The sequence below is a fragment of the Macaca mulatta genome, chromosome 14, assembly GCF_049350105.2.
Source record: "Macaca mulatta isolate MMU2019108-1 chromosome 14, T2T-MMU8v2.0, whole genome shotgun sequence".
Lineage (NCBI taxonomy): Eukaryota > Metazoa > Chordata > Mammalia > Primates > Cercopithecidae > Macaca > Macaca mulatta.
In genome coordinates, this window is record NC_133419.1 from 12,632,636 (window position 1) to 12,646,308 (window position 13,673).

Below are 13,673 nucleotides of genomic sequence, written 5' to 3' on the forward strand. Positions count from 1 at the left end.
AAAGCATGTTATGCCCTTACAGCAAACTTTTGCCCTGCTCTCAGTAGTAAGTGGGTAGAACCAGCAGCCACGATTCCGAAAGCCCTGAGCATAAGATCTTTGGTTTCTAAAAGAAGAGGCTACAGGAAGTTTCAGAGTACTGGTCCAGTTTTCACATCATGACATTAGCCGTATTCACTTCCTTCCTGCGCGTTCCCTACATGAATGTAAATGTCTGTGATTATCAGATCTCCTGAGAAATAACTTAGCCCTAAATATTACCATCTGCTTTCCCTCAGTTTTCATCTTTGCATCATCCTGCCAAACTTTTTTTTTTTTTTTTTTTTGAGACAGAGTCTCGCTCTGTGGCCCAGGCTGGAGTGCAGTGGCACGATCTCAACTCACTGCAAGCTCCGCCTCCCGGGTTCACGCCGTTCTTCTGCCTCAGCCTCCCGAGTAGCTGGGACTACAGGCGCCTGCCACCTCGCCCGGCTAGTTTTTTGTATTTTTTAGTAGAGACGGGGTTTCACCGTGTTATCCAGGATGGTCTCGATCTCCTGACCTCGTGATCCACCCGTTTCGGCCTCCCAAAGTGCTGGGATTACAGGCTTGAGCCACCGCGCCCGGCCCCCATCTTGCCAAACTTGAATCCACAGAGTAGGTTAAAGACAGAAAGTATGTATGTTCCCTTCATTTTTTCCCACCAGAAAAATCTACATTGACATCTAAATTAATCTTTTTAGGCCAGGTGCAGTGGCTCATGCCTGTAATCCCAGCACTTTGGGAGACCAAGGCGGGTGAATCACTTGAGGTCAGGAGTTTGAGACCAACATGGCCAACATGGCAAAACCCCTTCTCTACTAATAATACAAAAATGAGCCAGTCATGGTGGCACACGCTGTAGTCCCAGCTACTTGGGAGGCTGAGGCATGAGAATTGAGAAGTGCTTAAGTGCTTGAGCCCAGGACGTGGAGGTTGTGGTGAGCCAAGATTGTGCCACTGCACTTCAGCCTGGGCAACAGAGTGAAACTGTGTCTCAGAAAAAAAAAAAAAAAATTCCTCTTTTTAAATTCGAAAGTAATATATACCCATGGATTATATGGGTTAAATACACAGAGCAGTATAAAGAAAGTACTCATTGTTCCTTCTTCCTCATCAACCCTTTCACACTAAGATGATCAATAACTGAATCTTGACCTCCTTCCCTTTTTGTTGTTCTCATTCCAGTCATTCAAACCACAAATACTTATTGAAGGTGCCTACAAAAACAGGCAAAAATTCCCTGCCAGGATGGAGCTGATGTCTTCATATTCTTGCGCCTCCACTGGACAGTTTCTCCATAGTTTCTATTCTTGTTGCCTTGCACAGAGGAAGCTGCCAGGCTTCATTTTCACTGGACCCCTGCCTAGATTCATATTTTCTTTGTATTAACTTCTGTCCTTAATGCTCTTGACTTAGCTTGGAAAAGCAAAGTGCAGGTACCCGCCCCATGACCACTATCCCTGAGCCAGGCATTGCTCAGAGTTGGGAAATGAAAGGTCTAGTTTTTTATGACAGCATTATTTTTTTTTTTTTTTTGAGACGAAGTCTGGCCCTATTGCCTAGGCCGGAGTAGTGTAGTGGTATGATCCCGACTCGCTGCAACCTCTCCCTCCCAGATTTAAGCAGTTCTCCTGCCTCAGCCCCCCAAATAACTGGCATTACAGGTGCATGCCACACCACCTGGCTAGTTTTTGTATTTTTAGTAGAGACCGGGTTTCACCATGTTGGCCAGGCTGGTCTTGACCTCTGGCCTCAAGTGATCTGCCCACCTCGGCCTCCCAAAGTGCTGGGATTACAAGCGTGAGTCACTGCATCCAGCCATAATTTTTTTAATGTATACATATACTACACATATGTATTTTATGTAAATAACATATATATACACATATACATCTGATTGTAGGTTAAAAATAATTTGTAGAAATACACATTGTTTAGAAAGTCTCATGAGGTACAGTGGCTCATACCTGTAATCCCAGCATTTTAGGAGGCCCAGGCAGGAGGATCACTTGAGGCCAGGAATTTGAGACCAGCGTGGTCACCATAGTGAGACTCCATCTCTACCAAAAAACTTTGAAAAATAAGCCAGGTGAGGTGGCAGGAGGATGGCTTGAGCCCAGGAGTTCAAGGATGCAGTGAGCTATGATCATACCACTGCACTTCAGCCTGGATGATAAAACAAGACCTGTCTCAAAAACAAAATAGTCCTCTATACAAGGACCACCAATAAGACCACCTTTTATAGTTTAGTATATATTCCTCCAGAATTTTTTTTGTGCATATGACAATTTATATATAATTTTTATTGTTTTACAAAAATGGGATATGGTTTTGAAATTTGCTTGTTTCAATTAGTATATTCTGGACACCTGTTATATCAACATATAAAATTTACTGATCCTTACTATGTGCCTGGCACTGTGCTAATGGCTTTACATGGATTACTTTGTTTACATACAGGTTTACCTCCTGCTTTTTAACAACTATGTAATACTCTATAGAACCAATGTTCCTTTATATAGCCAGATCCTATTGAAGATAATAAACAACACTAAAACACTGTTAAACATACACACTTGTGAACAGAAGTAGAAAATTTTTAGTAGAATTGCTGGCTCAAAAAATATGCACATTGTTTATTTTAATAGATGTCAAATAGCCCCTGGACAGCAACGTGTCAGTTTGTTCATCTGAAAACATCTGTCAGATTCTAAACCGCTGGAATATAGGTGTCATCCAGTTTTACATTTGCAACATCTGCCTCGTCTCTTTTACCGTGGTTGTTTAGGACAGCTAGCTACTCTTGGTTTGTGTCCTCCTGAGTTCTCCTTTTGGTCTAGTTAGTTTACCATCTCTCCTCACCCTTGGCCTTTCTCATTCATCCTTTTTCAGGGGATTATAGTGACGCTATTGAGACGCTGCTCACAGCCATTGCGGTTATCAAACAGTCCCGGGTTGCCAATGATGAGCGTTGCCGTGTCCTCATCTCCTCTCTTAAGGACTGTCTTCATGGCATCGAAGCCAAGTCCTACAGTGTGGGTGCCAGTGGGAGCTCTTCCAGGTGAGTTGGTGATTGTGTCCTCACCTACCAGCCCCAAGCAGCACTCTTCCAGGGATAGGGAGTATGGACAAATGGAGCCCAGGGAATCTGGGAAAGACCTGGCTGAAAGTCTGGACCTAAGCCTTCATGTCTTTATGGGGAAGAAACTAATCAGATACTTTCATTAATAAGTATTGTAACATCTGAAATCTGGTAGGTGAGGCATGGGCTCATGTAGGAAAAAAATACAGAAAGGTATTGTTAAGAACATGGGCTTTGGAATGCTACAAGCTTGGATTGGAATCCCAGTTCTGCTGCTAACTATCTGTATGACCTTCTTGCATATGGAAGTTAGTTAACTTTCCAAGCCTCATTTTTCTCATTTTTTAAAATGGACAATGATGGTATTTATCTTATAGACCTGCTGTAAAGATTAGGTCAGATAATCCATACAAAACTATTAGCACTGCACCTGATAAATTATGTTCTCAACAGATAAATTTACCCGTTAATCATCTTCCCAAAAAAGACTAGTCCTCAAAGAGCTAAAATTCTCAGACAGTGGGCCTATGATAGAGTAATAGAGGAGTAGTTTAGGCAAATATCGGAAGACACCAAAACACCACATTCTTTCAGAAAGAATGTGGTAGGCCCTCTGAGTGAGGCTGAAGGATCTTTCTAATTAGGAAAAGACATCGGTCCCGGGAAAGATCACCTAGCCGGTCCCGGGAGAGCAGCAGGAGGCACCGGGATCTGCTTCATAATGAAGATCGGCATGATGATTATTTCCAAGAAAGGAACCGGGAGCACGAGAGACACCGGGATAGAGAACGGGACCGGCACCACTGAGAAAGGTGGGAGAAGCCCCGTTCCTGGCTGCTGGGGGATCTTTTGTTAAAAAAAGATTTATAGTGAAGAGTTCTCTCTCTTTAAAGCAAAAGTAAATGCAGCAAGGGTAGGGGGAACTTCTGATTTACATAACTGGAATTGCAGGGCAGATTTTCTGCACATTTGTGGGGAATCTGACTCTGAGATTCACCTCTTTCTGAGATTTCTGCTTGTTTCTTAACTGAAAAGCTTGGTATCTGAGTGAGAGCATGGTGTCTGCATTCAGGCAGCAATTTGAATCCCAGTTCCTCCACTAATAATTGGCCATATTACTTTCTGTTCCACAGTTTCTTCATTTGTAAATGAAGATAATAAAAGCAACTGTCCCAATGACTTGCTAAGTTTTAGTGTGAGAGTCCATGTAGACCATTTAGCACTCATGGTACCTGTCACATAGTTCTCAATAATTAATAGCCATCGTTATTATTATGAACTTTCAATTTAAAAAATTAGGAAAATTGACTAAGAATAGTAACGCCATTGCCTACTTAGTTTTCAAGGTGCAACATTAATGATTTTAAGAATTAGGCTCGGTACAGTGGCTCACACCTATGATCGCAGCACTTTGGGAGGCCAAGACAGGAGGATTGTTTGAGCCCAGGAGTTCGAGACCAGCCTGGGCAACATAGGGAGACCCTGACTCTACAAAAAATACAAAAATTAGCCAAGTGTGGTGGTACACATCTCGTCGTCCCAGCTACTTAGGAGGTGGAGGTGGAAGGGTTGCTCAAGCCCAGGAGGTCGAGGCTGCAGTGATCTGTGATTGCACCACTGCACTCCAGACTGAGCAAACAGTGAGACCTTGTTTCAAAAAAGGTGGGGAGGAGGGGTAGGCGGGTGCCTCATGCCTGTAATCCCAGCACTTCAGTAATTTGGGAGGCAGAGGCTAGAGGATCACTTAAGCAGGAGTTTGAGACCAGCCTGAGCAACATAGTGAGACCCTATTTTTTTTTTTTGAGACGGAGCCTCACTTTGCTGCCCAGGTTGGAGTGCAGTGGAATGATCTTGGCTCACTGCAAGCTCCGCTCCCCGGGTTCAAGCCATTCTGCCTCAGCCTCCTCAGCAGCTGGGGCTACAGGTACGCCTCACCACGCCCAATGATTTTTCTATTTTTAGTAGAGGCAGGACTTCACCATATTGGCCAGGTTGGCCTTGAACTCCTGACTTCGTGATCAGCCCACCTTGACCTCCCAAAGTGCTGGGATTACAGGTGTGAGCCACCACACCCGGCTGATACCTCATCTCTTATTAAAAACAAAAAAAAAAAAGAGGCCGGGCGCGGTGGCTCAAGCCTGTAATCCCAGCACTTTGGGAGGCTGAGACGGGCGGATCACGAGGTCAGGAGATCGAGACCATCCTGGATAACACGGTGAAACCCCGTCTCTACTAAAAAAAAAAAAAAATACAAAAAACTAGCTGGGCGAGGTGGCAGGCGCCTGTAGTCCCAGCTGCTCGGGAGGCTGAGGCAGGAGAATGGCGTGAACCCGGGAGGCAGAGCTTGCAGTGAGCTGAGATCCGGCCACTGCACTCCAGCCTGGGTGACAGAGCCAGACTCCATCTCAAAAAAAGAAAAAGAAAAAGAAAGAAAAATTAGTTTATTTAAAAGATTTTGAAAATTAATATGCTTTAGTCCGAGAGGAGAAAGCTGATCTGAAAAATTATCTTTTAATAGGTTTAGGGGCTTTGTGGTGGATAATTAACCTCAACAAAAGGGTTTTTTGCTTTTGGAAAAGACTTAGTGACAAGGTTGTTTATTTTGTTGTGTTTTTTGTTTTGTTTTGTTTTGTTTTTGAGACAGAGTCTCCCTCTTTTGCCCATGTTGGAGTGCAGTGGCGTGATCTCGGCTCACTGCAACCTCTGCCTCCTGGTTTCAAGCAGTTCTTTGCCTTGGCCTCCCGAGTAGCTGGGATTACAAGCGCCCACCACCATGCCTGGCTAATTTTTGTATTTTTAGTAGAGACGGGGTTTCACCATCTTGGCCAGGCTGGTCTTGAACTCCTGACTTCGTGATCCACCCGACTTGGCCTCCCAAAGTGCTGGGATTAAAGGCGTGAGCCACCGCGCCTGGCTGTTTTGTTTTGTTTTTTTTAAATAGACACAGGGTCTTCCTCTGTCACCCAGGCTGGAGTGCACTTCCGTGAGGCACTATCATGGCTCTGTAACATCAACCTCCTGGGCTCAGGTGATCTTCCTGCCTCAGCCTCCTGAGGGCTAATTTTTAAGTTTTTTGTAGAGTCTCGCTTTGTTGCCCAGGCTGGTCTTGAACTCCTGGCCTCAAGTGATCCTCCTGTCTCAGCCTCCCAATGTGCTGTGGAATTATGGGCATGAAGCCACTGTGACTGGTTATAATTTTCTTTTGAAGCAAAATGAAAGCAGGAAGCTTGGAGAGAAAAACTGTTAAGTAATGGAGAAGTTCAGTTAAGATTAGTTGGATCCAGGAGCTCTGGCTGTGTCATCCAGACTTCATCTGCATCTCTCAGCTCTGCTTTTCTCTGTTGCTTTCATTCTTAGACAGGCTCCATATTGGTAGGGAGTCAGAAGGGATGCTGCATCTTTAGGTTGCATTCTACCAGCTTAGCAATCCCAATTGAAGGAAAGCTTCTGGAAAGATCGTTTCTAATATATAAGCATATAGGAGCAGGTGTTGACTCTGCTTCTATGGAAATCTTTAAAATAGGCCAGACTGGCTAGGGGTCTATCTGTAGTTCCTGGAGGCTACTGCGTGACCCAGGTAACTTCAGGGTCCTTTCTCAATTTTGTGGTTGCAGATTGTCTCTAGGACTTCTCATTTTTCTGTCTCATATCAAGTACATTAAGAAGATGTCCTTGGCTGGGCGCAGTGTCTCACGCCTGTAATCCCAGCACTTTGGGAGGCCAAGGTGGGCGGATCACAAGGTCAGGAGATCGAGACCATCCTGGCTAACACGGTGAAACCCCGTCTCTACTAAAAATACGAAAAATTAGCCGGGCGTTGTGGCGGGCGCGTGTAGTCCCAGCTACTCGGGAGGCTGAGGCAGGAGAATGGCGTGAACCCGGGAGGTGGAGGTTGCAGTGAGCTGAGATCGCACCACTCTACTCCAGCCTGGGCGAAAGAGTGAGACTTTGTCTCAAAAAAAAAAAAAAGAAAAAGATGTCCTTGATCTTTTGCCTGCTTGATCTAAAGTAATGGTAATTGAAAAGGAAGGTGAGGGGAAAGAATAGTAGTTCTGTTTGGTGTTTTTGGGATGGTGATGTCTGGATAAAGAAGGAGAAAGAAACTCTCACCACCTGTGAGCCCCTGTAGTTTGAGCAATAGCTGGAATGTAAATAGTTGGAAAATACTAAAAACCAAAATACTCCTTTTAGGTTTGGCTACTGCCCTCTATCTTGTCCTTTGGCCATTAGCTTAAAAACATTTATAGCCAGGAATTGTTTTTATCTTCTCCCAAAAGAGGCAAATAAGTGGGAAGATGAAAAATTACTAATATTTTTGTCTCTGTTCTCTGTTGTTAGCCACTCATTTATTCCACAAAATCCTAGAGTGCTTAACATCATTGAAATCTAGGATAACCCATGTAGAATCAACAGTTAGGCTGTGGGTTCTAGGTACTTCTTTCTAGATTTTGCAACAGGTTGAGTTTGGGGAGATGCCCACGTATCCTCTGGAAAAGCAGACACTAATGTAGATGGAGACCACAAACAACTTTGGCCTAACTCAGTCTCAGGTGGGCATGAGGGCAGGCATTAGAGTAGGTCTTGGTCCAGTCCTCACTCCGTTTTCTTGTTTTGAGTCTGCACAGTTGCTGGTGTTACTTGTGGATTGAAAAGCACATGTAGGCTACAGTGTATGTCTTTTGGAGCTGACTGGGATGAGAGTGACCAGGGAGGTGATGGCTGACCTGTGCAGAGCATGAACTGTCGTCTTTGGGGCTGCATTCAGTTTAGTAGTTAGAACATGACTGCATGTCACCATTCCTGATGGCTTTGCTCCTGACAGCCTAGGACAGGGAAATTACCAGCGAGATCCACTGATCCAGCAGTAGTTTGAGAATTAAACATCTCAACCTGAGTCTTTAGCTGTCACTTTGCATTATTTCTTCCACTTATAAAATGGGGCCAGGCACAGTGGCTTACTCCTGTAACTTCAACTATTTGGGAGGCCGAGAGGGGCAGATCACTTGAGCTCAGGGACTGGCCTGGGGAATATGGCAAAACACTCGTATCTACCAGAAATACAAAACTAGCTGGGCATGGTGGTGTGCTCCTGTAGTCCCAGCTACTTGGGGGGGCTGAGGCGGGAGGAGTCCCAGCTACTTGGGGGCACTGAGGCGGGAGGATCGCTTGAGCCGGGGAGATGGAGGCTGCAGTGAGCCATGTTTGTGCCACTGCACTCCAGCCTGGGCAATAGAGCAAGACCTCGTCTCAAAAAATAATAGTAATAAAAATAAAATAAGACGAGACTATTTCTCCCATTATGAGGATAACTCTCTTTTGGTAACTTTGAAAATGCCGTAACAGGCCGGGTGCGGTGGCTCAAGCCTGTAATCCCAGCACTTTGGGAGGCCGAGACGGGTGGATCACGAGGTCAGGAGATCGAGACTATCCTGGCTAACACGGTGAAACCCCGTCTCTACTAAAAAATACAAAAAACTAGCCGGGCGAGGTGGCGGGCGCCTGTAGTCCCAGCTACTCGGGAGGCTGAGGCAGGAGAATGGCGTGAACCCGGGAGGCGGAGCTTGCAGTGAGCTGAGATCCGGCCACTGCACTCCAGCCTGGGCGACAGAGCGAGACTCCGTCTCAAAAAAAAAAAAAAAAAAGACAGAAAATGCCGTAACAATATTGCCTAGAAAACAGTCATTTGACTTGTGTAGGCCCATGACAAGATGGGAAAAATTAACTCTGAGGCACGTTTTCTACTTCCCCACTTTTCCTGGTCACCCCTTTGATATGGTGGTTATTTCATCTGAATAATACAGTCTAAAAGCACTGAATCAGGCACCCCAAGAATGTCAATTTCTTACATTCTCACCCTAAGGACTCTTATTTCCATCTGTAGTGACCAAGTAATGGCTTAGGAAGTTTCATGTTGGGAAGATGGTACATGGTCCTCATTTATAGCAACCTTTTAGTTAGAAATGAATCGTATTTATATTCTATGATGACAGGTGTTCCGTGAGAGTGAAAGGTACATTTTGTTCAGAGGCAGCAATAGAACAGTAGCCTTCTTTGTCCATCTTTTCTCAGCATAGGACCCAGTTCTGGGGCCTGAAGGCTAATTGGCCCAGTGAGGGAATCTCTGATTTCTGCCTGCATTCCAATATTGGCACCAAAATGTAGCCATGGAGATTTAAGAATTGAGTGCTGTGGCTTGCTTCTCTTGGTGTACAAGTTATTCTCTGCAACCTGTGTCTTCGACTTTTTGTAGTTCTCAACTATGTCAGTTATCTCAGTATTTTAGGATATTATGCTACTTGAAATACAGTCATTCTCACCTCTTTCCTATACTCATTATCCATTGAAAACTGAGCTTTCTCTTCAATTTGGATCTAATTCAAAGATTAAGAAGCCCTAATGGTATGAAATTGAGTGCACTGAGGGCTTCAGTTTTCCCTTAGAGAAAATGGGACAAATACCAGCCTGCATAGGTGTTTAGACAGGCCAGGAAGGCTTAGGTCATATAGATTCTGAGGACCCAAGCTGAAAATAGTGTCATTTCGGTGTGTAGAAGGATCAGGGAGGACGTAGATGTCTCCTCTAGGTTTTATAAGGCCACTTTACAGAAGTAGTTATGTAAAAGGTAAACATTTGTGTGTAGGCTGTGTTGCTGGTTTGGGCATTAGGAGAAATTCTAATTCCTCATTTTCCCTTTGACTATTAATAATGTTTTATATGCTCAGACTGACCATACCACCACCCACAGATGGATATTGCAGCATTGGAACAGGGGCTGAGTGTACTAGGAACTTTGTTTGGTGGCCATGTGACAGGTGGCTTAATAGACCCTTACTTTTGGGTAAAAGTTTTTTTTTTTTTTTTTTATGAGACGGAGTCTCACTCTGTCACCCAGGCTGGAGTGCAGTGGCGTGATCTGGCTCACTGCAAGTTCTGCCTCCTGGGTACATGCCATTCTCCTGCCTCAGCCTCCCCACTAGCTGGGACTACAGGCACCCACCACCACGCCCGGCTAATTTTTTGTATTTTTAGTAGAGACGGGTTTCACCATGTTAGTCAGGATGGCCTCAATCTCCTGACCCTGTAATCTGCCCTTCTCGGCCTCCCAAAGTGCTGGGATTACAGGCATGAGCCACCGCACCCGGCCGGGTAAAAGTTCTTAACTGCATTTAGGTTTCTTCCATGCTCTGCTTTCTGTTCTGGCCTGGCCACGTGACTCCTGCTTAGTGTTAGTATGTTTCCTGGTTCCTCACGCATGGCTGTCATGCGAGGAAAGACTTAAAAATCTCTTGAGTTTTAGTACATCTTGGAAAATCTCTGGGGCTGTGTTTGTGCATACACGTACTCATAAAAGCACTTTTAGCCAGGACTCCTTTAAAAAGAAAAAAAAAAAGGATTTAAGAGTTTCCTGTGTATGTGCATCCTGCCTGCTAGAACCTCTTGGGTGTTTGGGGATTAATGGATTTGGTTGTGTACATACTTGTTTCCTTACCACTAAACCTCCCATTTCCAGATTTTTCCCCCTTCCCCTTAAGGTAAGCTATGACTTGCACAGAATAGATTTCTGAACCCATATTTAAACTCACCTTATTCCCTTTTAGTAACTTTTCTTGAAATGTGTCAGAGTTTCCATACTTTGGCAGCCAAAGTCTCCTTTTCAGTCAAACTTTCAGAGACCTCATTTCATTCTGTTTTTTCACCTAATCTTTATAGTGGATGTCACTGCTTTTTTTCTCTCTACACACTGTAGCTTCTCCTCCAACCATTCCTCACCACTTCTAGTGTCAGACAATGCTGCTTTGTTTTCCCAGGCTTGCATTCTCTGTCTGCATTCCCTACTTCTTATGTTGTAGTGTTAGAAAATGTGTGTTTTATATAAGCCCCTGTCATTCAGAAAGTAACCTCTAACTTGTGTTTTCTTTCTTCTCTTCTGATGTTCTCATTGCAGGAGTCTGGTTGGAAGCAAATGTTTTTTTAATGGACTTGCATCTCCTCACCTTGATCAGGACTAAAGGACGGAGGCCGCCCCACCCCCTTCCCTTTCCTCCAAACCCCTAACTCCCTCCAGACACCCAGGGAATACCCTCTGCCCCACAGGATTGAAGACTGCTTGGCAGCCCTCCCAATCCCACAGCTCCTGTTTGCCAGGGGAAAGAACCTAAAGACTTCGTGTGATTGGGAGGGGTGGCAGACAGGAAGAAAAGAACATGTCCAGGCCCCTGGTCTCCATAGAGAATGGTGCTTTGTCCAAGAAAACGTATGAGTTTCTGATTCTCCGGGAGCAGTTCAATGGTGAGGTTGATGGGAAGACTTCCTTCCCAAAGAAAATAGATCCTCCATGCAGGATCTAGGAGAGTGACTGGGTGTGCCAAAATATGCCCAGGGTCCTGCCCTCAGCACTAGATTTAATGGGGCCAAGAGGGTCCAAACCCCCTTGCTAACATACCACTTCTTTGTTTAACTCCTTTACCTTCCCAGCCCTTTGAGGAGGGACCATGAGAACAGAAATTACCTTATGCAAAGCTACTTCTGTTCCTGCTTTCCCTCTCACATATTGACGGTTTATTTCCTTGACCTCCCAGAGGGCTGAACTCTTTCAACTCTGCGCTGCCCAGCCTTCTCAGTGGACTTGCCCCTCCTAAGCAGAGAAGGCCTATGAGGTTGCTTTCTGCTGGGAAGCCTGGCAGAGCCAATTACCACCCTCTGCTGCTTAGTGCTTGGGTACCTCTTGCAATAACCAGCTCTTAGTTGTTCCCTTTCCCTGGGGCTTTTCCATTTAACACATGGAGCCCTTCCCCCAGAAGGCTACTTCCTTGTTTTAGAGGAAGGTACTGCCCATTGGGAGATGGGGACATTGGGACCTCAGCAATGAAGAACCCTTGTGAAGTAACCAGGAGGAATGGGGAAAGAAGCAAGTTGGGCAGGATATGGCCTACTTTCATAGGCTTTTCTTCTTTCAGGTTTGATGTAAGCATGGGCTTGCATCGCCCAGGTACATACTTTTACTTATTGTGGGATAACCTGGCACTAGTAGGCAGGTAAAGTCACAAATTTGGTGTCTTTTCACCTTTTGACTGTTGACTTAATAGCTCCTCTCACTCTGCCTGGAGATACTTCCTGCCTCAGATGAGGAGCCAGAAGAAACAAAGCCCGACTTGAATGAACTCAGCTCAAGAGTTCTAAGGACCAGCATTCTGGGGGCCATTTTCTCTACAGGCAAATGGAATTGCTTTTCCATAACATCCAAATTGTAATGTGGTTGCTGCTGAAGGAGGAGGCAGCAGCGAGGTCCTGCGGTACCCATGGGGCGATGCTACTTCTGCATGCATCTACAGGGCATCTGACATCTAACATGAGATGTGGCATGTGAGATGAGACTTGGCATGTGAGACATAGGGTCACTAGAGACCCTTCTGGGTCAGAGGAGAGAGACTGAATTGGACTAAACCCTTCCTCTGTTCCCAGCACGTTTCTCATATAGCCCTCAGTCACTGAGGAAGTCCCCCGCAGGGTTGGAGAGGCACATTCCCTTGGGACAGAGGCTACAGGTTGGAGCTTTTTTTCCCCTGTCCCCCAATCCCATCCCCACCTCCACTTCAGAACATGGCACCCCACCCACAACTGGCCAAGTGTTAAGTGATGTGCTTATTGAGAGCAACTCCGGGTGTCTTTTAAAATGTAGAGAAAAACAAGGTGACAGTTTAAGGAAAAATATATATAGAATACCAGAAATGCCGTTTGCCCGGAGAATTTTTTTCTCCCCATTTTTGTTTTGTTTTTACTCTCAATGACACAATTTTTAGTTTTATTTCCTGATAGCAAAAGGAAAAAAAAACACCCATCCCTCAAAAAGGCCAAGGTCCCGTCCCCCTGTTGTCGGTGATTTGTTTGTCTTTCTGATAGGTTGAAAATTGTGTAATAAACTTGATGACGCTGTCAATCTTTTATACTGCATTGTATTTTTTTCCTTTTGTAACAAAATATTTTTAAATAATAAATGGGGTGTGAGCTGTTTTATGGATTCTGCATTGAATAGATTTGTTGAGGTGTCTGGGGTATGGGCATGGGCTGATGTAGACACACGAATACCGTGAAATGCCAAGTTCTTAGCCAGGATTGCATGTCAGGCAGTGATACATGGCTTTAGTTGACTGTGGAAAGCCTCCTAAGAGACCTCTAATGCAAACCTTTGGAGGCATCCCTTAAGGTTTAGCTTTTTTCCTTGGCCATCTAAACGTTTAAGCTGGTTAAACTTCCAAGTTATTATCCTTTACCCTTCAAGATTCCTAAGACTTATTTTCAGAGCAAATGTTCTACCTTGTACAGTCAAATTCCAATGTCAAGTTCAAGAAGGGAAGAATCTTTTGATAGGAGTTAGAAGACCTGACTGGTAGTGCCTAGTTCACCACCTGTAAATATGGACAAGCAGTGTAACCCTGGTCTTTTTCACCTACAAAATGAAAATAATAGCTGTTCTGCCTTCTGCACGTGAATGTTTTAAGAAACATAACAAATGTGAATGTTTTATAAACTATCTAAATATGAGGAAGTATATAGTGTGGGTGATCTTGGG

General features: G+C 44.7%; 1 protein-coding gene across 20 annotated transcripts in view; it reads left to right on the top strand.

Moving 5' to 3' along the window:
* The window catches only part of CPSF7 (cleavage and polyadenylation specific factor 7), a 28,639-nt gene extending 15,599 nt beyond the window's left edge, over positions 1 to 13,040 (top strand). For 17 of the 20 annotated variants that reach the window (XM_015114034.3, XM_077962675.1, XM_077962672.1 and 14 more), the window contains 3 exons: positions 2,914 to 3,082; positions 3,748 to 3,915; positions 11,049 to 13,040. In XM_015114034.3, the coding sequence (XP_014969520.1) occupies positions 2,914 to 3,082; positions 3,748 to 3,910 (332 nt within the window). In that variant the 3' untranslated portion in view covers positions 3,911 to 3,915; positions 11,049 to 13,040. Of the gene's footprint in view, positions 1 to 2,913; positions 3,083 to 3,747; positions 4,450 to 5,983; positions 6,132 to 6,245; positions 7,079 to 11,048 lie in introns of those variants that run through there. The other 3 variants (XR_013403735.1, XR_013403736.1, XR_013403737.1) reach the window with 2 other exon arrangements.
* The last annotated feature ends 633 nt before the right edge of the window (positions 13,041 to 13,673 follow it).